We start from the raw sequence: 25,376 nt of genomic DNA, 5'->3' as shown, positions 1-25,376 counted from the left end.
TATAAGCCACTGTCAAATAGGTTATTATCACTTGTAGCTAAACACCATACCAACTAATAATCTCTTGGGAAACTCTGGAATAGAATGAGAGTGTCCTTCTGACTCTTGGGAGATTAAGTGCTGAACACACAAATAGTGGGGAAAGGAAGCATGATGAATTATTCAGGGATGGGACCAAAGGGAGTAATTTAGTTAGAAGTTTTACCCCAAGCAAGACAGAGCATGCTGTTCTGATCATGGCAAACTGAGCCTCATATGAGTCAGTGTGGCCCTAATAGTATGAGACGTGTCAGTTACAGAAGTTATACCAATAAGGATAGGAAAGACTAGGCTGAGGTAAGAAACAACCTTAAAAACCCCAGTTTTTCCCACAAGGATTTGTCTCCATCTACACGTTTGTTGTGGATTTGTTGGGGGATCTGCTCTGAGGCATCTTCACTCTGGAACCCGGCTGAGGGAGAATCCCTATCTAGCATGTTGCTGGCTACTGTTTAGGAGAAAAGAAAGCTTCAGGGGTCCTCGCACTGACAATCAAAGACTTGGTCCAGAAATAACACCCATCATTTCTCAAAGCTCATCAACTGGTCACAAGAGGCCACTCAACCACAAGGGCCCCGGAACAGAAAGCACTCAGAGAACATCTCCCATGGCTATCTTACATCAGCGTAGTTGGCACAGCAGTGGAAGTTTCTAGCCAGAAAGTATGCTTGAGTGCCCTGGATTCGCTCTGGGACGTCTGTCTGGGCAGCAGCACAGCCCAGGGGGCTGGAGGATTACTGAGGTGGATTTGGCCCAGGAGGAGAGAGCCGGTGAGCACTAGGTAAGTATCAGGGCTCCACCCAAGGAGCCTACAATTCAAGGCAGGGCTCTGGCCCTAAGGGGGAAACTGGAAGACAAATCAATCACTCACCTTCAGTTACTCTTTGCTGAATGCAGGTAGCTAAGCCTTCCATACTGTTTAACTTGCCGTAGGGCTTTCTGGGACAGGTGGGATGGGAGAGCTGATTCATAAGTCAGAGCAGCAGGAAGAATTTAACCCACCTACGGCTGAGGGAGAGCCAAGATTCTATCCAGGGAGACAGTTTCGAAAGTCAAATTTGAGGGGAGTAGTGGAGGCCCTAAGTAAGAGAATAAGTAAGCAAGGCCTTCATGTACCATAAGATGCAATGCAAGGTATGGACTGTGACAAATGCTTAGGAAGAATGTCTTGAACCAGGTGAGAGGACTCATTTCTCTTCGTACCTGGTATAAGGATTATTGCAATTCAAGGGGGCATTCCAGATTGGACCAATATGTTTGTATTTTAGGAGAGAAGCCTGCACTTTGGCCAGGTTTCAGGTGCCTAAGGGTAATGAAAGAAAGAGGAATTCCAGACTCACCCAGCTAGGGAACAGCCAGGGCTGGGCTGGGCTGGGTGTGTACAGCCTGGCTTACTTCAGGGTTGGAGCAGAGCCAAATCTTCAGGGGACAGGCCCCCAGTACCTCTAGTTTAGCAATGCTGAGAAAGGCAGGGCTAGAATGTTTCAGCTTTCATCATTTCCAGGTGAGTCTTTCTAGACAGACCTACCTTACTGGCCTCCCTGGGCCTCTGGCAGCACCTGTCCACTGAGTGCAGGTAGACAAGCCTTCCACCTGGTTCTTCATCACACTGGGCACCCAGCATGAGACTTCTATGGTTGTTCAGTCTCTTTCTACGAATGTCCCCTCTCTCCTCAACCAGATGCTGGCCCTCTTTATGCACCAACAGCAACTATTCCAGGACTCTGGCCCTAAGCGGGAAACCAGAATAGTAAGAGCCCAATAATGGTTGGTTGTCACTGGTGGAACATAGAAGTTTCATCTATAGACATTGGATATAAAGTTGTCCAACTTGACCAGGAATAATGCTTCTAGAAATCCTATAAAGTAAAAATGGATTGGTTGAGGAGAAAAACCGATAGTTGTTGCACTTAGATTTTATATCAGGCACTGTGCCAGGCACTTGGAAGTATCATCCCATTTCTTTTCTCCCACTTTATAGGTAAGGAACAGACACTCAGAGGTTAACTAGCTTGCATGAGTTCATACACTGCCCCCATGAGTAAGCAGTGAGGCCGTGATCTGAAGGCAGGGCCCAGTGGCTCCACGGCTGGAGCCTTTCTCCCCTTACTTGTGCTGCCAATAGAAATAACACAGAACTCTGGTCAACCAATGAGCATCAGAAGCAGCCTCCCAGATATGTATGCATCTGTTAAAGAGGGGAACCATCGGGGGCAGAGCAATTAGCGAATTAGTGCATCACCCTCTGTTACATAAATAAGCTAATTGAATTTATTTGGGCAGAAGCAGCAGAGGGGTCCTGCCTCCACATTCCAGCTACTGGATTATGGGACAATTACCTAAACTCACAGAACCATGGATTTTGTATTTGTAAAATGGGATCCCAACTTTTGTGGGCCAACCTCATTAATTTACAATGAGCAGCAGCCGAGGTAACATACATACAATCACTATGGAAACGATAAAGAAATATTCAAATAGAAGGCATCATATTGACTTTGTCTAAATACCAGAGGTTAATAAAACATTTTCCAATTTGTATGTATTAAAATTATACAGCAGAGAACCATGCCCACCCTAGATTTTAAAAAGGAAACACTGCTAATCAAGACTTCAAGCATGACTTAAACAAATAAAAATTAGGTCTTTAGACGCATTTATTCCAATATGTAATTTTAAATGATTTTATACACAGATGCAAATTAACCATACGATGAATGGGTGAGTTCATGATAAACCGAGAAACCTGGATTTATTAGCAGTCGTCTTTGTTTTTATTTAAGTTACTTTTGTTTTCCAAATTTTACATAATTGTCCAATATTCAGAAGTACCTGGAGAAACATCCTTTTTAGAAATGTACTTTTTCTTTTTAAGTTCTTCCTTTAGAAATTGGAAAAGAAAAAAAAAAGCTTTTTATATTCAAGACTCCCCCCTATTCCTGTCAATAGCAGTTAAGTGTATTTATGGAGACACGAGACAGCACAAAGATTCTTCTGTAATTCATCAGAAGGCCCCTCTGAAGCATAATTACATTACACAGCTCCACTCAGTCATTAGCTTCTTGTTTAGTGACCATGTCCTTCATGTGAAATCCTTTGATGGTAATTATTTGTAACTATGCCCTTGAATTCTGAAAGCATATGTACCCTAGTGAACAATAGGCATTTCTGGACCACGAAGCAACTGGTTTCCCATTAGAGATCATACAGGAAACGGTCTGTAAAACACCAAAAACTCACAAAAGTTTTTTGAGCTGGAGTGACAATCCAAAATGAGGTGTGTAGTTATGCATGTGTGTGTGTGCATGTGTGTGCATGCGTGCGAGTCCTTAGGTATAAGCCATAACGTTTTGAACCCTTTATGACCATGTCACATTTTTAAGTTTTCTGTTTCTTCAATTAAGGCACATTAATGCATATCATAGACTGACCTGAAGTGAGATATTTGGGAGATATTTTTAGTTCTATCAGTCTTCTTTGAGCAGAAAAATGTCTTGTGTTTGTGTATTTATTTACTGAGCACCCACGCATGCCAGGAACTGTTTAGGTACAGAGAACACCAGCCCTAAGAGGGTCAGTGCCCTACAAAAGCCCACTGGCCAGTGGCAGAAGATAAATAAACCCGAAAAACATGACTGTCTCCAGGCCTGTCCTAGACAGCGCACCACGTTAACATGAAGACCTTCATGTTCCAGCCTGTTACCCTCACCTGCGGATTGGTGGTTGGTACCTTCTCAAAGCTGGAAGCTTCCAGGGATGTCCCACAATATCTGCACTGCTCCCCTTGGAACCTGTACCCCTTCATCCCTCACTTCTAAAGCAACTGGCAGGGTGCCCGGCTAGCTCAGTCGGTAGAGCATGAGACTCTTAAAGCAACTGGCAACAACATAGACTGTTCTGCATATAAAGGCCAACCCAAGTCAGGGTGTCCCCATGAGAGGGGGGTCCCTTCTGGACGCTTCCTTTGGAGTCCAGCATGCTCTGGCGTGGGGTCCTGTGGTGTATGGAAGCTCTGCAGCCTGTCACACCATTCTGTCACCCTGGTCTTCCCTCCGACACTTGTCTCCCCACTTCTCTCCCCCAGCATGTGTTCTCTCAGGATGCTTCGGAAGTCACGTTTATGTCCTTCACATGTGGGAAGTATTTGTGACCAAAACTAAAACCCTACCATGTTCCTTGGCAAAATGATTGGCTGAGCAAGATTGGCTTCAATGGCAAAGGAAAGCTTTCAGTGGGCAACAAAACAAAACAAAAACCCCACAAACCGCTCTGGCTGCACTGTAATCCTTATTCACAGAAGCTAAATCTACTTCTACGTTACAGGTGTGCCTTCACTAAAGCCTCCTTTCCCAGTGCAAGAAGGTGAGTGTTGGAGTCATGAAAGTTTTTATTATCGAGCTGCACATGGTAATAGCAATCCACAGAGATGTGTACATTTTCTGCAAACACTGGCTTTATGGTAGGAACCAGAGTTCTTTTCTCCAGGATTAACCCACTAGCCAGGTGGCACAAAGAGAACACTGTAGAAACAATATTTGTGGAGTGCCTATTGTCTGCAAGGCATTGTGCTAGGGGCTTCGGGCACAGTTCTTTCTCTGAATCCTTACCTCCAACCTGGGGAGGTAGGTAGCAGGCTTACCCCACTGACAGAGGGGGAGACAGAGGGCCAGAGGTTTAGCATCTCTCCGAAGGTCTTTCAGCCCTTCTTCCAGGCTGCTCCTCTCTATTGAGATACCAAAGGATTTCTAGGGTTCCCATGTTCCCTGCCTTATCTCTGTGTTTTCCTTTTCCTGTAGAGCAGTGGGAACCCTCAATTAGGTTTTGTTTGGATATTAGTTGCCTGAAAGAATGACAGCCCCCAGGGCTGGTCATCAGAGCTGGCATGAGCACCGTAACCAAAGAGCGGTTGGTGGGCATGATTCCTCTCCAGTGGACACAACGGGGCGACCCCCAAAGCTTTGAACCCCCAAAGATCTGGATTTGAATCAGCTGAGAGATTCTGGGCAAGTGGCTGATCTTTTCTGAGCCTCAACTTTCTCAACGGGAATGTGAGGTTCAGGCTGCCTGCCTCTCAGCACTGCAGGGAGGACCAGAGAGAGATCATACAGGGAGGACCTCGGAAAGGGTTGGCAGTCATTCACTGTCACACCTCTGGGTTCTCAGCCGTGTGCAGCTACTGCATTCATCACTGCTTGGCAGGAGCAGGCCGAGGCCCGCCCCAGGTTCTGAGTCAGTGCCGACCAGCTTGGGCAGCTCAAGCCTGTCTGACCATCCTGACATCCCGTCTGGATCCTGCTGTACCTGACTTCTGAGGTGCTGACCCTACCCCCAAATCCTTCTGATCCCCAGCCCAAGCTCTGGGGAGGGGTGAATAAACTGGGCTTCCTCTTGTGTCTGCACTGCATACCCACACCCACCTTCTCATCTTTATGCCCTCTGAATACTGTTGAATGCTATTTAGAGCTGGCCTTTGCAACCGGGTGGGGTCATCCTATTCAGGAATTTTGATTGTTATTGTTCTGAGCATCTACTAGATGTCAGGCCCTGCAAAAAGATAAGCATAGTCAAGAAAATAAAACGAAGTGCTTTACGGGAATGATCTCATTTAACCCTCATTATGACACTGTAAAGTAGGTGCTGTTAATATCTTCATTTTCGACATGAGGAAACTGAGGCTTAGGAAGATTAAGGGCCTTTCTCCAAGCCACACAGCTTCTAGACAGCGAAGCCAGGGCTCACAGCGCCATGTTGCTTTTCATCCCACCTGTCAACCCTTCACTGCTGCCTCCTCCTCTGACTGCTCCATGCTCCCTGGCAGCCGGTGCCTTCTCCTGTTGGGCACCTCTCACCACGTGCTGTCATCGATTTGCTGGTCTCCATCTCTCATTAGACTGGGAGCTCCCTGAGGGCAGGGACATGTTTTATTTATCCCAGTACCCCGGTGCTCACCTCAGTACCTGGCCCAGAATCTGTGTTCTAAATGATTTTTGTTGACTGTGTTGCATTGAATTTTTCTTTGATTCCTGCTGACTTATGTTGCTAAAGTCCCATATACCCTCTACTCAAACTCATCTGAGCTATGACATTAGCACTTACTCTTGGGTCTGAAATGGTGTGATGTGCATATTATGGTATCAGCTAAAGCAACTATTTTTTTTTTTTTTTCAAAAACTTGTCTACATCAAAAGCTTTTAGCCATCCTGTTTCTTTCATTCCCTTTAATCTTGAACTTTTCCATAGCCTTTCTGTGTCTTTATGACATATACATTGCTAAAGAATATAGTGCATTAAATGAATAGAATGCTGCCCATTTGGGGTTTGTCTGATGTTTCCTTATGATGAGATTCAGGCTTTGCATTCCCAGCAAGTGTGATGCTGTGTCCTTCTCAGGCTATCACATCTGGAGGCACAGGATGTCCATCTGCCCAGCTGCAGTTAATTCTGATCACCCAATCAAGATGCTGTCCTGTTTCTTCCCTGTATAGTTAACATTCCTTTTCCTCTTGTAACTAATAAACAAGCTGTGAGGAGACATTTGAAGAACATGCATACATCCTGTTACTCATCGAAATTCCCTCCTGGATCCACTCACTGATGATTCCTGCCTGTACCTATCTTTAACATGATGATTGCAAGATGACGATTCTGCAATTCCATGCAATATCTGATTCTAGACTGGATCCTGTACAGGAGGGAGAAAAATGCCATAAAGGATATTACTCAGTTATTGACAAAACTGGAATATGAATGGCAGATTAAATAAAAGTGCTATATAAAAGTTAAATAGACTGAAATGTACTCTCAAATGACTCATTAAAAATGTGTGTGGACAGACATACATACATGTGTATATGTATGTGCAAGTGTGTGGAGAGAATATACAAATGATAAATCAAATGAGGTAAATGTTAAAACAGAAAAATTAGGTGCTTGGGTGTTCCTCTGTATAATTCCTATTTTTGCAACTTTTCTGTAAGTTTGAAATTATTTCCAAAAAAGCTTACAACAGCTTTTAGCCACCTATAGAATAGGCATTAGATGTCCTACCTAAAGCTATGTAAGTCTTCCATCTAATGGCTGACACTGAATCAATTAACAAGCACGCGTTTCCGTTTCGCGCCCCCCCGCCCCTTGAAGGATCCCCAAACCTACTCCCATAGGAGATCCTATGACCCCATGTGAAACGTCTGTCTCCATGTCGATGCCTGTGGAAACTACCAAGCAAACAATGGTGGTACTGTGAAATGGAAGCCTCTAGTTCCGGTTGCACATGTCTTGGTTTTCTTTATTGAAAGGCAATACAGAGATGATAAAATGATACCTAAGGGGTCTTGAATAGAAGCTGAAGGGACAGAGGTCCCTGATGCAATGCCTCAGGACCTTCCAGCACTGGCACCTGCAAGCTCTGCTCAGTCCCCTTTCATGATGGCTGCGTACTCCTTCTGGTGCTCAACCAGCTTCAGGAACACTTGATATTTCTTGTCATAATATCTGTGGGAGACAAAGGAATATGTTGAACCATCTCAGACAAGCTGTTCTGCAGCTTCCCCTTACATTTAGAATGGGACTGTATCTGTGATGGGTTTGCAGACACCCCTCATTTGTTCAAGGCTCACACACCTTCTTGAGCAATGGGTAGCATTATCTCTATGATCTCTAACCTACATGGAGTGTTAGTATCTCCATTGTAGAAGCAAAAACATTTGCTCAGAGAGGAGCATATAAATAGCCTGGCCAGTGTGGCTCAATGGTTGAGTGTCAACCTATGAAGTAGGAGGTCATGGTTCAATTCCGGTCAGGGCACATGCCTGGATAGTGGGCTCGATCCCCAGTAAGGGATGTGCAGGAGGCAGCCAATCAATGATTCTCTCTCATCATTGATGTTTCTACCTCTCTCCCTCTCCCTTTCTCTATGAAATCAATAATATATATGAACACACACATACACACAAAAACAAAACCCAGGGACTTCTGCAAAACACACAAAAAATAAAGTAGTATAAATAAAAATCAGCAGGGCTGGAATTCACACTCAGGTCTGTCTGAGTGAAAGCCTCCTCTGTGATGTACAGGCTGAACACAGGACCATTCATATTCCCAGCTTCAATACATACTTCGTACATGACTAATCCAAGGTTTGATGACTGGGTCAAAACCACAGCCTCACCTGAGACAAGACGAAACATTTTAATCACTCTTTGCAGATTCCACACCTACATTTCCTCTGCAAACTTGCTCTATCTGTGGAACCCTAGAATCACATGACTCATGCCTTTCCTGCAGGTGTACCACAGAGGACCTTGCCCTCCAGCACTCTCCAGCTGACTCTTCAGAGAGACCTGTCAGAACTTGGGGTTGGCCATGAGCCAGATGGCAGGGCAGCCCAATGTTGAGAGAGGCAAGGCATCTTGAAGACTTGCACTCTGTCCTTACTCCTCCCTCTTGGGAGGAGCTGACCTGGGGTGAAGGGTTGATGTAACCAGGTTAGTGTGTCTTGGGGTGCTCTGAAAGGAAGTCTTCACGAGGGAATGTTAGTGCAAGTTCGAGAATTGGGGAGAGTGATTGTAATAATAGCCCTGGAACTTCTACTTGTCAGCATGCTGACGAGAGTAATAGGAGTCCTCTCCCCTCAAACATTTCTACCTTAAGCATTATGGTCACTCAAGAGCTGTACCGGGGCCAAACACAGCTTTAGGAGCTGGGCTCAAATGCCTAGGTTTGAATTGCAGCTTGGACTTTACTCACTGTGTGACCTTGGATACGGTATTTAATCTGCTTGTACCAAAATTTCCCCGTTTGGAAATGAGAGTAATTATAGGGCCTACCTGAAGAGCTGCAGTGTGAATTAAATGAGGTAAGCTATGAAAAGCACTTAGCATACTGCCTGGCTCACAGGAAGTAGTACCAGTGATAGTTATGGTGACTACTTAAAAAAAATTAATATTCCAGCCTGGCCGGTGTGGCTGCTCAGTGTTTGAGTGTCAACCTATGGCCCAGAAGGTCACGGTTTGATTCCCGGTCAGGGCACATGCCCAGGTTGTGGGCTTGATCCCCAGTGTGGGGAGTGCAGGAGGCAGCCAATCGATGATTCTCTCATCATTGATGTTTCTATCTCTCTCTCCCTCTCCCTTCCGCACTGAAATCAATAAAAATGTATTTAAAAATAAAAAATTAACTTTCCAATATTATCATTAATCTAGTTGTATGTCGGTTTCACTAAAATCCACTCTGAAGGTTTCTAAATTATCCTAATATATAAAAAGCCAGGGGCTGTCACAACCTAAACGACCAGATGAACAACTGAACAGCAGTCTGTGTGGGGCGACCAGGCTGGCAGAGGGGTTAGTGAGGGACAACCAAATGACTGAACAGCAGGATGCATGGGGTGACCAGGCTGGCAGGGGGGGGGTCAGTTGGGGGCGACTAGGCCGGTGGAGGGGGCAGTTGGGGTGAATAGGCTGGCAGGGGGGCAGTTAGGGGCAACCAGGCTGGCAGGGGGGTCAGTGAGGGGTGACCAGGCCAGTGGGGGTGCAGTTAGGGGTGACCAGGCTGCCAGAAGGGGGGGCAGTTGGGGGTGACCAGGCTGGCAGGGGGCGCAGTATGGGGTGACCAGGCTGGCAGGGGGGGACAGTTGGGGGTGACCAGGCCAGTAAGGGGGGACGTTGGGGGCGACCAGGCTGGCAGGGGGGGCAGTAAGGGGCAACCAGGCTGGCAGTTAGGAGTGACCAGGCTGGCAGAGGTGGGCAGTTGGGGGTGACCAGGCCAGCGGGGGGGGGGGGGGGGGAAGTTGGGGGCAACCAGGCAAGCGGGGGGTGGGGCAGTTAGGGGCGATCAGGCAGTCAGGCAGGTGAGCAGTTAGGAGCAAGTGGTCCTGGATTGTGAGAGGGATATCTGACTGCTGGGTTAGGTCCGATCCCTGGGATTGGGCCTAACCCAGCAGGGGTATGTCCTCCGAGGGTTCCTGGATTGGAGAGGTTGCAGGCTGGGCTGAGGGAACCCCCCCCTCCCCCGCCCATGCATGAATTTCATGCACCAGGCCTCTAGTTAATTATATAATGATGTTGGGGATAGCAATTTTCTCCTTTTAATGATACTCAATAATTTAATGCTAAGCAATTCTTTCACTCTCTGAGATGAACTTCTTAACTTGGGGGATCTCAAAACTGCTAATGCTGATAACTCTGCAGCAACTTTATTGGCCTTATTTTGTACAGTGGGGAAGACATCAGCTTTACAGGCAGAGGAACTGGGGTGACTTTGGGCAACGTTTTATAATTGTCTGAGCCTCAATTTCCCTGCTTTAAGAGGATGATAATAAGAAAATATGATATACTCCATGAGCTTTCAAGTACTAAAGAATGTGAATGAATGTTCTCAAATAACTTTTATTATCTTAGAACACCAAGAGGCGGATGTTTTTCCTTTTATTTTTTTTTTTACAATGGGAAGCTGAGGTCCAAACCATTTTTTCCCTCCTCCTTCTCTTCCTCCCTCTCCTCCTCCTCCTCCTCCTCCTTCTTCTTCTATTTTTATTTTTTTTGGTAAAATACACATAACATGAAATTTGCTCATTTTAACCATTTTTAAGGGTACAGTGTACTGGCACTAAGAACACTGCCATTATTGTACAATCATAACCACCACCCATCCACTGAACTTTTTTCATCTTCAAAACTGAAACTCTATACCCATCTCTCTATAATATGCAAATAAACCGAACAGCGGGACAACTGAATAACCAGTCACTATGACATGTGCTGACCACCACGGGAGTGCATGTGGAACATGGCTGGTGTGGGCAGCAGGTGGCAGAGCTCAGAACATGGTGGGCGTCAGCTGAAGCAGGATGGTGGAGTAGGTAAGTGAGGGCACCAGGCTAAGGTGGGGTGCCGGTTGTTGTCATGGGGCGAGCCTCTGGTGGTTACTGAAAATTCTTTGCTCCCATGCGCCGCGGTCCTGCCCGGTACTTAGACCTGCTGCCAGCACTGGCCCCATTCGCACCTGCTGCCAGCACCCGGCACCAGTCCCAATTACCCCTGAGGGCTTCTCTACCTCCCCCTGCTCCTGAGGGGCGATCGGGGCAGCAGCTGCCACTCGAACCCACTGACACTGCCAGCCCTAATCACTCTGCACTGTTAGTGTGTGGGAGTGGTGGCAGGGGGAGCGGGGCAGCGTTGGGAGAGGCCAGGCAGGAGCGCAGAGGATGGCCGAAATCCACCTCTGAGCCCACCACAGCTTCACAGCCCACAGTTCCTATCAAGGTGCACAAATTTGTGCACTGGGCCCCTAGTTAAACAATAACTCCCTATTTCCTGCTCTCCCCAACCCCTGGCAATCACATTCTACTTTCTCTAAATTTTGACTGTTCTAATTATTTCATATAAGTGGAATCATATAATATTTGTCTTTTTGTGACTGGTTTATTTCATCTAAAATAATATCCTCAAGGTTCATCCTTATTGTAGCATATGCCAGACTATCCTTCCTTTTTAAGAATGAGTGATAATACATTGTATGTATATACCATATTTTGCATACCCATTCATCCACTCATGGACACTTGGGTTGCTTCTCTATTTTAGCTACTGTGAATTATGCTGCTATGAACATGGGTATACAAATATCTCATTGAGCCCCTGCTTTCAGTTCTTTGGGGTATAAACCCAGAATTGGAATTTCTGGACAATATAGTAATTATATTTTTAATTCTTGAGGAACCACCACATTATTTTCTGCAGTGGCCGCACCATTTTCATTTCTACCAACAAGGTTCCAATTGCCCCAAATCCTCATCAACAGTTGGTATATATTCATATATTTTGATAGTTTCTATCATAATGGGTGTGAGATATCTCATTATATTTCTGATTTGCATTTTCCCAATAACTGGAGGTACTGAGCATCTTTTCATGTCTTCATTGGCCATTTACATCTTCTTTGGAAAAATGTCTAAATTCAGGTCCTTTGCCTATTTTTAAATATATTTTTATTGATTTCAGAAAGAGGAAAGGAGAGGGAGGAAAGAGATAGAAACATCAATGATGAGAGAGAATCATTGATCAGCTGCCTTCTGTAGAATCCCTACTGGGAATCTAGCCTGCTATCAGGACATGTGACCTGACTGGGAATCAAACCAGCGACCTGTTGATGCATGGTCAAAGCTCAATCCACTGAGCCACACTGGCTGGGCCGTTTGCCTATTTTTGATCCGAGTTGTTTGTTTTATTGTTGAGTTTTTGGAGTTTTCTAGATATTCTGAATATTAATTTCTTATCAGATATATGATATGCAAATATTTTCTCTCATTCTGTGGGATGCTTTTTTATTCTGTTCATGATGCCTTTTGAGGAACAAAATTTTCTCAGGCACTTGTAAGGGACTGCTCTAAGACCACAGGTAAATATGGATAAGATTTGGGATCCTCTTAAACGATATATTGAACCATAGTCACTAAATAATACTTTCTGTGATGCTGACTTTTAAAATCAAGCGAATCCCCTTTCCACACTCCAAGTTCTCTCCACACTTATTCAGCCGCTCCTGTGTGGCACAGACCTTAAGTGCAAGTTCCCTACAGATAATAATGTGATTTGAATCAAGGAGGAGATAGATGTGCCAGTTGCTGGGGGGAGACTGGCTCCTTTTCTATATGCAAATCTTCAGGCGGCCTGCAGATGGTGCTAGAGCACTGTGTCATAGGCAGTTTCCCAGCTGACAGCCAGAAGCTAAAGATTCTTCGTAAAAGGAGCACATGGATTTACTAGGAGAACTTAAAAACAGACTTCCCGCCCTAGCTGGTTTGGTTCAGTGGATAGAGCATAGGCCTGAGAACTGAAGGGTCCTGGATTTGATTCCAGTCAAGGGCACATGCCCGGGTTGCAGGCTCCATCCCCAGTGAGGGGGGGGGGCGTGTAGGAGGCAGTCAATCATCAGTGATTCTCATCATTGATGTTTCTATCTCTCTCCTCCCTCCCTCTCTGAAATCAATAAAGACATATTGAAGAAAAAACAAAAACAAAAAACAGACTTCCCTCTAAAGTTGTGGGAGGGTCAGTGAATAGATGGGAGAGAGATTAGTTGCTTCCTGTAAGCACCCCAATGATCAGGGATTGAACCCACAACCTAGATATGGGCCCTGACCTGGAATCAAACCCACAACCTTTTGGTGTATGGGGCGATGCTCCAACCAACTAAGGCACCGGCCAGGGCTGTTTGTCTTTAAACTCACTACCAGTGATTTAGGTCTTTTCATCTCTCACCTGGATTACTGACGAAGCCTTCCACCTGATCTCTGCTTCTACCCTTAGGTCCTCCAATTCATCCTCTAAGGGGGATCTTTCTAAACTCTGCATCTGACCAGGTCCATTCAGCACCTCCATTCTGCCTGCAGGAGAAGCCTGAGGTCTTTAGCATGGCCTCAGACTCCCCAGGGGATGAGCCTGTCTACTCCCCGACGCCCAGGTTCACAGAACTGCCATTCCCCATTTAATATGGTGCATTTCAGAATTATGTGTTTTTAGAAGTTAGCTGTCATACCATGCTGCTCTCACCTTTATTACTTTGCATGTTATTCCCTCTACCAAGAATGTCCTTCCCTGTCTTGTTCATCTGACAATTTCTTTTAAGCATTTAAGACTTAACCTCCTCTCACTCCCCAGGGTCCCATTCCTTAAGTCCTTGGACAACTGTGTAGAACTTACCCTTTGTTCTGAAATGATCTTTGTGCATAAATAAGATTGTGTCTTATTCCCCTCTAAAGCTATGGCTAATGAGCATAATGCCTTAAATAAAGTAGGAGCTCAATAAAGTAGTGGTTTGCGACTGGGGTTAAAGTACTGATCAAGGTCATGATGTAGCCTTCAATGTCAAGTGATGCAAAGGATAAAAGAATGGACAGATGTTACTGTGTCCTTTGACAGAAGATATGAGATCCACATTTTAGAACTGAGAAGGGCAGATTTGCTGCTAATGACCTAGACCCATGGTCGTCAAACTGCGGCTCGCGATCCACATGCGGCTCTTTGGCCCCTTAAGAGTGGCTCTTCCACAAAATACCATGGCCTGGGCGAGTCTATTTTGAAGAAGTGGCGTTAAAAGAAGTTTAAGTTTAAAAAATGTGGCTCTCAAAAGAAATTTCAATAGTTGTACTGTTGATATTTGACTCTGTTGACTAATGAGTTTGCCGACCACTGACCTAGACAAAAGAGCACTGGCCTGACGTTCAGACGTTTGTATCTGACCCCCAGGTCTGGCCCTACCTCGTGATGGGAGGTAACTGAAAGAGACTCTAGCTCTCTGGGACTTAGTTTTACCAACTATTGAAGGAAAGGACTGGGTTAACTGACCTCCAAGGCTTGTTCCAGCCCTAGAGCTGCGTGTGTTTATATGCTCTCATTCCTGAGCATTGTGCATATAAAACATAACTTACCTTTTATCCTCAAGTCTGGGAAACACAACTCTCCCAACTTTGCTCATTCTTGCCATTGCCTCCTGCAAAAGAGAACATGGAGTTGGAAAGCTAACCCCAAAGTGAGGCCTGTCCCAGGCAAGGGATTCTAACTAGAATTCATTTCCCCTTAAGATAGCCAGTTAGTCATTTTCCCCGAACTTATTTTCTCTGGTAATGGGAATAAAACCCCAGTAAACACTAAAAGTTACACCTATGAGCATGCAGCCTGGGCTTAATAAAAGGTTGAATATTGAGGCCTCCAGGGCATAAACAGCCTAGAAGGTGAAGCTGCTGTGACTGCTCACAGGAAATGGTGGGAAACAATGCTTTCTCCTTCCCATTGTCTGGACACCTGGGCTTAAGATGCAACATAATGAGCCACTGAGCACACTGTCCACTTAACTCAAGACAACAATAACTGACTAGAACCCACCTGGCCCCTGTACAGGAGGATAAACTATTTAAGGCCTCTTCAGTTCACCTTGGGCTTTTTTCCCCAGCAGTCTTTGAAGCTGTGAGTACAGACACAGGCCTCTGGACTAAGTCCACTTGACTTGAGTTCTGGACTCTGACTTTAGGACACTCTTGTCTTTATAAGGGAACAATCAGCAGACAGCCAGGAGCAGCGTCTGGGTGGACATGTCTGGCGTGTACAGCATCAACGTCAACCATAGATGGTGTTGGCTCCATTGTGGAACTGAAATGGTTCAGTTTCTTTGGGCAGTCTCCCAGTGCCATTAAAGCTATGGCAAAGTTAGGGGGATGGCGTGAACCCACACTTTGGAGTCCAGCAGACTTGACTAGGGAGATTGCGAGCAATAGTATGACACAGGTCCTCAGAAGAGGCCCTGTCTTCGAAGCAGCTACTGAGGCCTTATTGTTAAGGATGTGATCACTCCGGGGTCACATCTTATTATTCTGTATATTTATTAATTACTCACTATGTAACAGTCACTGTGCTAGGGACACAGATTGGCATAAGACATTCTCTTTGTCCCAGAGAAACTCACATGCTACCAGGGGAGGAAAAAATGTAAAAAGCTGACTACCACACAGAATGTCAAGGACCTTGTGTATCTTCAAAACATACACAACGTGGCCCCTCCCCATCCTTGTCACCTTACTGTGAATTTTACACACACACTCACTCTCACATTTATTATTTACCATTACTTCCCTTCTCACGTGCCATGGATGCACTGGTTCAGGGGTTCCTTATCTGCCTTCTCCACTCCCTGCCCTAACCAGAGTGTAACTACAGGAGGCCAGGCGCTTTTCTGTTTGCTTCTTAATCTCAGCACCTAGAATACTCATAAAAGGCACCAAGCTTCTTCCATGTGCCAAGCACAGCACTCAATGTGTGTTCACGGAATACAGAGAGAAAGAACGCATGGGTCCTATCAAGTAGCTCCCACAGAATGGAAAAGACGTTTACCATGATCACAATAGTGTGACAAATACTATGTTGGACACAGACAAACTTCCTTTTCATGGTTATACAGGGTTAGGAAACGTGTAAGCTTCTTCCTCTGCTCATCACTTACACACATTTCCACGCCTGCAAGGATGCTCTATCAACTCTTCCCCAAGTATGGCAAGAACATTCTGAACTAGTTACCTGCCCTCAACAGATTAAAAAGTACAGAGCGGGGAGATCAGGGATGCTTAGAGCAGCAAGTGTATGGACAGCAGGAAAGACATGGCAGCCTTAAGTAAGGAGGAGGTTTTAAAAGTTATAAAAAATTACTGAAAACGAAATCATGGCGAAAGGATAAAAACTAAAAAAAGGGCAGTCCGGGGCCTTTTTGTGAAGGGGCAAATAGTCAAACACATTGTAGTGAGGTCGCTGGCATTCCACTCCAGGAGGATGTTTTAAGAGCTCTGCCCACCCAACGTGTGTCAAAATGTTTTCCTTCCCAGGCTTAGTTCTGACTCCCTGACAGAATCCCTGTGTCTTGCTAAGACGGCCTCGGCAAACCCATGGCCAGCTTCCCCAGGCTGGGCTCACGCTTCAGCCCACACTCCAGGACTGCCTTCATGGGCGGTATCAGGAAACTTGCACCATAGTAGGTGCCCCATAAATGTCACTTTCCTCCCACACTTTCCTGTGGACAAAAGGCAGGCCTGGAATTCTCTCTTTCTTTCTTCATATCACCTCTGCTTGTTTTTAAAACAAATTACTAAGAAACAAATACCAGCAATAGAGACTTCAAAAGTTTAAAAAGAGGTGACTTTTTCTCAAGAAAAAGTATAGACTTAAGCACTGAACTCAGCTCAGGTGTCTACTCCACGGAGGAGAGTTTTTCTGACTCATCCCGCTGCCTGCATGCCTCCCTCCTAGATGGTGTTTTTTGCTCCCACAGCAGCTTGTGCTTCCAGCCATCAGAGCATGTATGACACGGCACCACAATTTCTTCTTAGCACATCCATCTCCCCAGCTAGACAGTGAGCTCCTTAAGACATGAACTGCTATAATTATTTCTGCTGCCAAACTCAGCATCTGGGACGGCGTACACTTTCAGGGAACGTATGAGATGAATGAACTCAAGGACCATACATGTGAGAGAACACTTAAAATGGAAGATTTGGCTGAAATCTTAGGATGTCAGATATAAGATACCAAAGTGAGCTGCAAACAGACCACCCTGAAGGATTCGCAAAAGGGGTGGTTGAGGACCCATGCATCAACTCTTAAATCTTTCATCCACCTGGAAGGTCAGGAAAAGAGCTGGGTTTTCAGGAGACAACTGTGGGTTTATTGTGCATCAGGCCTCATTCTAGGGGAGGGGTGAGAGGAGTGTCCCCCTCACAAGTCAGGAGAGCAGGCTTCACCGAGACCAACGGACTTGGCCTGTCCCCAAGGAGGTGGGACCCTGGAATGAGTGTGGCTCCTGTTGGAAGGCAGGGCTGGCTGGCCTCTCAGCGTAGAAGTGGAGGGCAGGTTGCACCCGGATCAGCCGCACAGTCACCATCGGTCAGACTCCAAAAGACATGGCTGTTTCTAGACCTGATGTGGCTCCCGGAGAGAGGCTGCCATGGGCTGTCTTAGGTCCCATCCAACATGGCACCTCATGGGGCAGAGAGTCAGCTTGAGTGACCTACTGGCTTTCTAAGGAATTAGGAGAGGAGAAGCAAATACTAGAACAGAGCGGCATTAGCAAAGACAAGATACTGTAAGTGAGAGGTTTCCGGAAGCGGAGCTCCTCCAACACAATCTATGACAGAGCCTGTAAACACCCATTAGGCTAAGAGAGCACGCAGACCATTCATGACAATGCTGATTAGATAAGAACTTTCCTACATGCCCAACCTCTCTTCCCTGAGCCCTCCGAGCATCTCCGAGGAATCAGAAAAAAAGCGAATGTGCTGGGGACAAAGTGAATGAGGAAGGAAGACTGACCACAGCCCCCTTCTCTCCTACAGCAGCTCGGCCGGAGGAGTGCGGAGAGGTGGTATCTCCAGATGAAAATGGAAATGATGATGACAATACATTTCTTTATATTCTCATTTCTGAATTTTGGCTACAACTTAAGAGACCATCAATCTTGTATTATCCAAGTGACTTTGTACATATCTAAGAAACTAGTGCAACTATCAGAATTTCTAACCAGGGCAGAGAAAAAATAGCTGCAAAAACATAAAGGAGCCATGGGAGTAAAAAACACAGTTGTCCCTCAATCCTATCTCAAGAAGTTGGTTTGTTCTAAGCGCAAGTTACATATGCAGGCGCAATAAACACTGGATCAACATGTATTAAAATGTGAACAGGTTCAAGAGCATGTGATATTTCTTTCTCTTGTTTTTTTTTTGTGTGTGTTTTTGAAATTTTCTACTGTGGCATATATTGATTTGATAATTGTAAGAAAAATATTGCATTCTAAAAAATGGAAAGTTATGCTTATGGGCAGTTAAAGTAACTGGTGCTCAGTCTCCTCTCTCCTGGGAGGCAGGGCTCACTGTGGGTCTCTCACACAGTAAGGAGGACGCCCAGAGAATAGCGCTGTCATCAGAAATAGCACTGCTGAGTTTTCTAATTTCTCCAAATAATTAACATAAAACTGAAACCTCATGAACCCACTGGCTGCAATAAATCTGGAAATTACCACAGCATAACAATACTGAGTTATTATGGAAATGCTGACACGTGCTAAATATAGCCACCCCCCACAATATATTTCTGTTCAAAGGGGTCTATTTGAAGTTGGCCTCAAAATTCATACTTTTTGTCAGCAGGCAGGAGCCGGACAATCTTAATGTGCAGCACGCTACCCTCTTTGTTTGAGAGTCTAGACAGCACAATGAATGCAGTGACTTTTCTCTTTCCTTTCTGCCCACACAATGGGAGCTTTTTAAAAACAAAATATTTGGTAAAATCGCATTTTAATCACTTCTTTTCTCTCTCTCTCTAAAGCAGAGCTATAAATAAACCATGAAAGTTCACATTTGATCGTTACTTCTGAAAGCGAGTGGAGGGTCTCTGTGGGGAAAATAGGGGCCCTGTCCCGCGGCCATGAAAGGAGGCATTCATGGGGTTTGACCCTTCCCCGCCTGGTCAGGGCCCAGCTACCAGTTTGCACACACTGCTCACCACTTCTGGGGGCAGCCTTGGCGACCACCAGGCCTGCGTGGGCGCGGGAAACACCCAGTTCTCATGCACTGTGGCCTGGTCTGGGAGCTACCGAAGGGCTTTAGGCTACACTGGGGTGAGTTACCCAGGGAAATGAAGTTAAGGAAAGGAAGGGGCTCTCAGCACCCATGGAGAAGATGGGGATTCCAAAGTGGCAGACATACTAACTTGGGGAGGGGAGGATCCGGTATCTTCTAGTCCTCCCCTGGGGAAGGGAAACAATGACCCTAAGACTTGGGGAGACTATGGGGAAGTCTAGACCTAGGCATCAAAGGGTACCACAAGCTTGGCAGTGTCCAGAGACATGGTCTACAGGGAACAACCAGGACCTGGCACTGTGGGAGCAACACTGAGCTCCCCATAGGGAGGAGTGAGGTCACCGTAGGTCTCATGACCAGGTGACCCTCGCTTATAGGCGCTTGGTTCCTAATAGCTCAGTGGCTAAAGAAAAGGACAACAGCTGTCATAACAGGGACAATGAAGATCTCCTTAGCCAGTGTTCCTAAAATGGCATGCATGCACTCCAGGGAGAGCTCAGGTGTTGCATTAGGATTCCAGAAGAAAGGATTGGAAGTGTCATTTATATAATTTTTAGTCTAAGGAAGTTAATTAAGCCTGGCCAACCCTTAATATGCATATTGCCACCAGATCCATTATTTGGTCCAAACATCACACAGTGATGGGCCAGGTAAGATGTGAGGTTTCTGAAGAGAGGAATGGGAGCCCTCACTTCTATGTCCACAGCTCCCAGGGTTTGCTACGTGCTGTTCTTCACATGGCCTAGGGCAGTGGTTGGCAAACTGCGGCTTGCGAGCCACATGCGGCTCTTTGGCCGCTTGAGTGTGGCTCTTCCACAAAATACCATGGCCTGGGAGAGTCTATTTTGAAGAAGTGGTGTTAGAAGAAGTATAAGTTTAAAAATTTGGCTCTCAAAAGAAATTTCAATCGTTGTACTGTTGATATTTGGCTCTGTTGACTAATGAGTTTGCTGATCACTGCCTTAGGGAAAAACACTTAAAAAACATTTAATAATGTACTAATGTCTTTAACCTGAAGTCAAAACTTCTGGGTAAGAGTAATGCCTTACACAGTGGTCGGCAAACTCATTAGTCAACAGAGCGGCAAACAGCGGCTCACGAGCTGCACGTGGCTCGCGAGCCGAAGTTTGCCGACCACTGGCCTAGGGGGTCATAGGGATTATCTAGTTCAGTGGTCGGCAAACTCATTAGTCAACAGAGCCAAATATCAACAGTACAACGATTAAAATTTCTTTTGAGAGCCGGAAAACCGACTTCTGCGTATGGGCCACGAAGTTTCAGTCGCACTGTACGTGTGCACCCACACATGGTATTTTGTGGAAGAGCCACACTCAAGGGGCCAGAGAGCCACATGTGGCTCGTGAGCCACAGTTTGCCGACCACTGATCTAGTTTATTTAAAGCAACCCTCACAAAATGGGCAACCGGCTGAAAAAGATTCAGTCCAAGGATTAAAGGTAATGTTGATCATTCAGATTCAACTAAATAAGAAAATGGTGCCCTGGCCAGGTGGCTCAATTGGAGCATCATCCCATACACCAAAAGGTGGCAGATTTGATTCCTGGTCAGGGTGTGTACGGGAGGAAACCAATCAATGTTGATGTTTCTCTCACATAGATGCCTCTCTCTCTTTCTTTCTCTCCCTTCTTCTTGCTATAAAATCAATAAACGTATCCTTGGGTGAAGATTAAAAAAAAAAGAAGAAAATGGAGACACTTTTATATTTGGTACTAGCTCTTTATACTATAAGGTAAAAACAATGAAGACCTAGTCAGATAAGAGCTGGGGGGAAAAAATCAAAATTATCAAGAATAGTGTCTGAGATATAGATACACAGGCACAAACAAAAGCATTAAGCAATCATCAAAAACATACCTGGCCTTCGATGTACAGTGCACCTTAAAATACTGCATAATGTTAGTATGAAGACAGTTGTGTTTCACCTGTTTTATAGCATGGAATCTACAAGCACAGAACACATCTATGCCCATTCTTAAGTAAGTTTCCATGTATTGAGAATGCAAGCTCAAAATGTTTTTAACTGATAGGGTGTATGACCGAAGAAACATCTACTGGCATCTACTGACCTAGCAGACAACTTCCATAGCACTGCTCCGTTACCGGTTTAACCAGCACTCCCCAGGTCCCAACTCTGTGCCACGCAGTGTGCTAACTGCTTTATGTACGTGACCTTTTTAATCCTCAAAATGACTATATGACACAGATGTTATCATCTATCTTCACTTTATGAATCAAGGAAGTAAACAGTATAAAATGTACCCAAGGTCATGAAGGCAATATGTAGTACAAGCAGAATTCAAGCCCATTTCTGACTGCAGGCCTGAGCTTAGCCCTTCATACAGGCCCCATGGTCCTTCCTGTACCTCTCTGTGATGCAGAAGCCTCATCTTTAAGTCCCCTCACCTTGAGTTCAAATCCCACTTCTGCTGCTTGTTAGCTGTGGGATCTCTTGTGTGAGAACGAGTGTGAGTGTGTGAGTGTGTGTGTGTGTGTGTGTGTGTGTGTGACAAGCCAATACAGTACATTGTACCTTTTTCAGAGATGCTGACACACAGCTCTGAGATACACGAACCTGCCTTCTTGAGGAACTCTGACTCATTTTACTGGAACAACAGGCTCACATGCTAATGTGTGGGCTGAGGCACATGACCCCTTCACAGAAAAACAGAGAGGATAGCAGTGTGATTTTCCTCCAACAAGCACTAAGAAATGGCTACTTGTTCATTTAGTTATTTTTGTTTTTATTTTTGACAAAGTCATCTTTTCACTCACATCTGGTTTTCTGTGCAACCTCCGTGCACTGGAAACAATAATGTCAATTTAGAAGCAGGAAGGGATGAGAGAAAGGAAAGAGTGGGAGAAGTCTTCATCATTAATCACGATATGAAGACTCAATATCTCAGTTATAATTTTAAATCCCATCTATCTACCCACCTACTTACCTACATACACACGCATATATTTTGTTTAGGGTGTTGATTACATAGGGGTACACAGTTATCAAATTTCATCAAACTGTACATTTAAGATCTATATATTTCACTTTATGCATAATATATTTCAATTTAAAATGATAAAAATAAACATCTTATATGTGTCTAAGTATATATGTTGGTATATCCATATTTTACTTAATTTTTACTTATATGCCTACCAAAAGGGAATAAAAATTTAAATGCCCAGTTTTCTAATCTTGATGCTAAAATATACTTCAAATTAGTCTCTTGATCATAAAAGAGGGGTGGAGGTGTGGAAGCTCTCCAATTCTGTAGGAAATGGAAATGCTAGTGGAAAGATAATGAGTTTCAGAAATAAAAGGGTTAGGGTAGTATCTGGGCTCTGCTACTTACTGGATGTGTGAACTAAGCCTCAGTTTTTCCATCTATAAAGTGGAGTAATAGTATCTACTCATAGTGTTGTTGAAAATCCCAGTATCCGACTCTCTGACTATCACCTCCCAACTGGTCCCCTAACTTCCACTCTGGCATTCTCATAGCAGTCAGGGTCCCTCAGGGTGGTTTTCAGGGAGAGACAAAATGATAGGTTCTGACTGAATCAGACAGACTGCCAGGGGGTAAAGTTGGGCTGTATCAGTCACTAGCTGTTTTATCACGGACAAACTATTGAACTTCTTTATGCCTGTTTTCTAAAGATGGAAGTAATGGTAGTATGCCTCTTGTAGGACTGTTGGTAGGATCATGTGAGTTATTCCAGGTAAAAGCACTCAGAACAGAGCCAGCATGAAGTAAATCCTCCATAAATTTTGCATATTTATTAGCATGCAAGCTCCATGTGGCCAGGGGTTCTTATTTGATTCATTCACTGCACTAAGAACTGAGCCTGGCCAGAATGGGCCATCCATAAATATTGGTTGAATCAATCAGTAAATGAGGTGAGTTAAACTTTAACCTTTTGGGATTTTTTTACCCACAATACTTCTTATTCCAAATGTATGGGGGGTTTTCCTCAGACCAACCGATTCTCTAAATCTCCAGACAACCGGCTGTCCTACAACTTAATTTAATTTGGAAACTAACTACCTGGAGTAGCATCAGACTCCACAGGTTTAAGGACTCAATCCTACAAGATTGCAGATGTCAGTAGCAAGCCCAGGCCTCCCATATGTTTGCCGGACCAGCTGTAAAGAGGAGGTTCCCATGACCAGCCTTCACATCATAGATTTGATGACTAGAACGGCTCACAGAACTCAGGGAAGCAGTTTGCTTACTATTACCAGTTTACTTTAAAGGATACAACTCTGGAACAGTCAAATAAAAGAGACACACAGGACAAGCTATGGGGTGTGGAGCTTCCCTGCCCTCTCTGGGGTGCACAACTAAAGGCTCTCCAAACCCTGTGGCTTAGGGGCTTTTATGGAGGTTTCATTATAAAGCAGGGTTGATTAAATTATTGGCTTTGGTAATTCACCCACTCTCCAGACCCTCTCCCTCCCTGGTGGTCAGGGGGTGACACTGAAAGTTCCAACCTCTCTTTAATCAGGCCTTGGCCTTTCCGGCAACCAACCCCCACGCTGAAGCTACCTAAGGTCCCTGACCACCAGTCTTCTCATCGGTATATAAAATACACTCTTTTCCCTTCAGAGATTCCACGTGTTTCAGGAATCATGGACAAAGATCAAACATTTGTACTTTGTTATACAAGGGTCTCTCATCCCTAAAAACTACAATGGACTTCCACTGGTTTTTGAATGAAATTCAAATTTTGCAGGATAGCCTAGAACTTCAAGATGGAGCTGGTGACAATGTCTCCAACCTCATATCATGTCCTGTTCACTGTGCTCAACATGCTAGATACACTGGCCACCTTGCTGTTGACTGCACGCACATGTCAAGCTTGCTCCTGCTTCTCTCAGGAACCCTCCTCTCCTGGATCTCTGACTGTCTAGCTTTTTCATATGATTTAGGTCCTTTTCAAACATAATCTCTATGAGGCCACCACTGGCCACTCTTTGCTGAAACGGTCCACTTCTCCCAAACATCTTTTTCACATCATTTCACTTTCTTGTCTTTATAACCCTTCATAGCACGGAGCATGACCTGAGATTCTATCCTTAGTTCACCTGTATCCTTGTTGATTGTCTCCTTTTTCCTCACCTCTACTCATCCTTCCATGGAGGCAGGGTCCTTGGCTTCCTTATTTTTTGATGTAGCCCAAGTGTTTAGCACGGCATTAGGTAAACATCAGCTGAAAGTACAAACTTATTGAACGCCCATTGGAGAGGCACTATGTATCTGCATCTTGTCTCATCTGATGCTCACAAGCATTCGGTGACAGAAGCCGTATTACCTAATTTGGAATGAGGAAACAGAGGCTCAAAGAGGTTAAGTGACTTGCCTAAACCAGTAAATGGCTGAGGTAGGATTTGAAATGAGCTTTAACTCATGAATAAGACCAGGCCCATTCCTTGAGGAGTGCACAACCAACAGGAAGATCTGTACTTTGTGAGATCTGATGACTTCAGAGCCCTGAAAGACCCTAAAAACTAGCTTTTTCCACTGTTAGACAAAGTCAATCATAGTCATGATATTGTGCTTACAGGGGTAAGAAGGTGCATTCATTGACACATGGAAGATTGTTCACATTAATTTTGGAAAGACAATTACTGTCAGCTGTATGACCCTGAGTGAGACCCTTCCCCTCCCTAGGACTCACTTTCCTTATCAGTAAAACGAAGGGGTTGGATTAAATTATTTCTAAAAGCTTTGCCTACTCTACAATCTGTTGGTTTCATGCACATGTCTTTTTTTTTTATTATTAACTCTCAGTTAACTAGTGAACCAGTGACTTGCAGTAATGGTACAGCGCATTGGGGTTTTATTAGGCCACTCTGAGTGGGAATATACCCCACTGTGTTTCTGCAGCAAAGTACAGTTTCATCGCAATCCTATCACAGAAAACATAGCACTGGGTGCAGCAAAAATATCAACCTTCTTGCTAAAAGCATCAGACAGATTACAGACTCCCAAACTGCAAGAGATTACCCATCTAATAATCTATTGTTGATTGAAAAGAAATAGCCCTACCCACATGTCTGTCTGAAAAGGCATAAAGTACTGCAGTAAGCTGGAACAGAAATAATAATAGCAATAGCTCAACAATAATAATTATGGAAGCTAACATTTATTGAGTCCTTACTATGGCCCAGAACTGTATTAAATACTTTATCTACTTTATGTCCCTGA

At 44.8% G+C, this 25,376-nt stretch overlaps 1 protein-coding gene across 3 annotated transcripts in view; it reads right to left on the bottom strand.

Moving 5' to 3' along the window:
• Positions 1 to 7,305: 7,305 nt before the first annotated feature.
• FGGY (FGGY carbohydrate kinase domain containing) overlaps positions 7,306 to 25,376 on the bottom strand; it is a 398,594-nt gene continuing 380,523 nt past the window's right edge. Inside the window, exons 15-16 of one of the 3 annotated variants that reach the window (XM_028142287.2) lie at positions 14,468 to 14,529; positions 7,306 to 7,530 (exon numbers count right to left, since the gene is read on the bottom strand). In XM_028142287.2, coding sequence (XP_027998088.2) covers positions 7,449 to 7,530; positions 14,468 to 14,529 — 144 coding nt within the window. In that variant the 3' untranslated portion in view covers positions 7,306 to 7,448. Of the gene's footprint in view, positions 7,531 to 14,467; positions 14,530 to 25,376 lie in introns of those variants that run through there. The other 2 variants (XM_054720996.1, XM_054720995.1) reach the window with 2 other exon arrangements.

The sequence above is a fragment of the Eptesicus fuscus genome, chromosome 9 (genome assembly GCF_027574615.1).
Source record: "Eptesicus fuscus isolate TK198812 chromosome 9, DD_ASM_mEF_20220401, whole genome shotgun sequence".
In the NCBI taxonomy this organism is placed as follows: Eukaryota; Metazoa; Chordata; class Mammalia; order Chiroptera; family Vespertilionidae; genus Eptesicus; species Eptesicus fuscus.
Note: the sequence above shows the minus strand (reverse complement) of the source record. Positions and strands in the feature narration are given on the sequence as shown.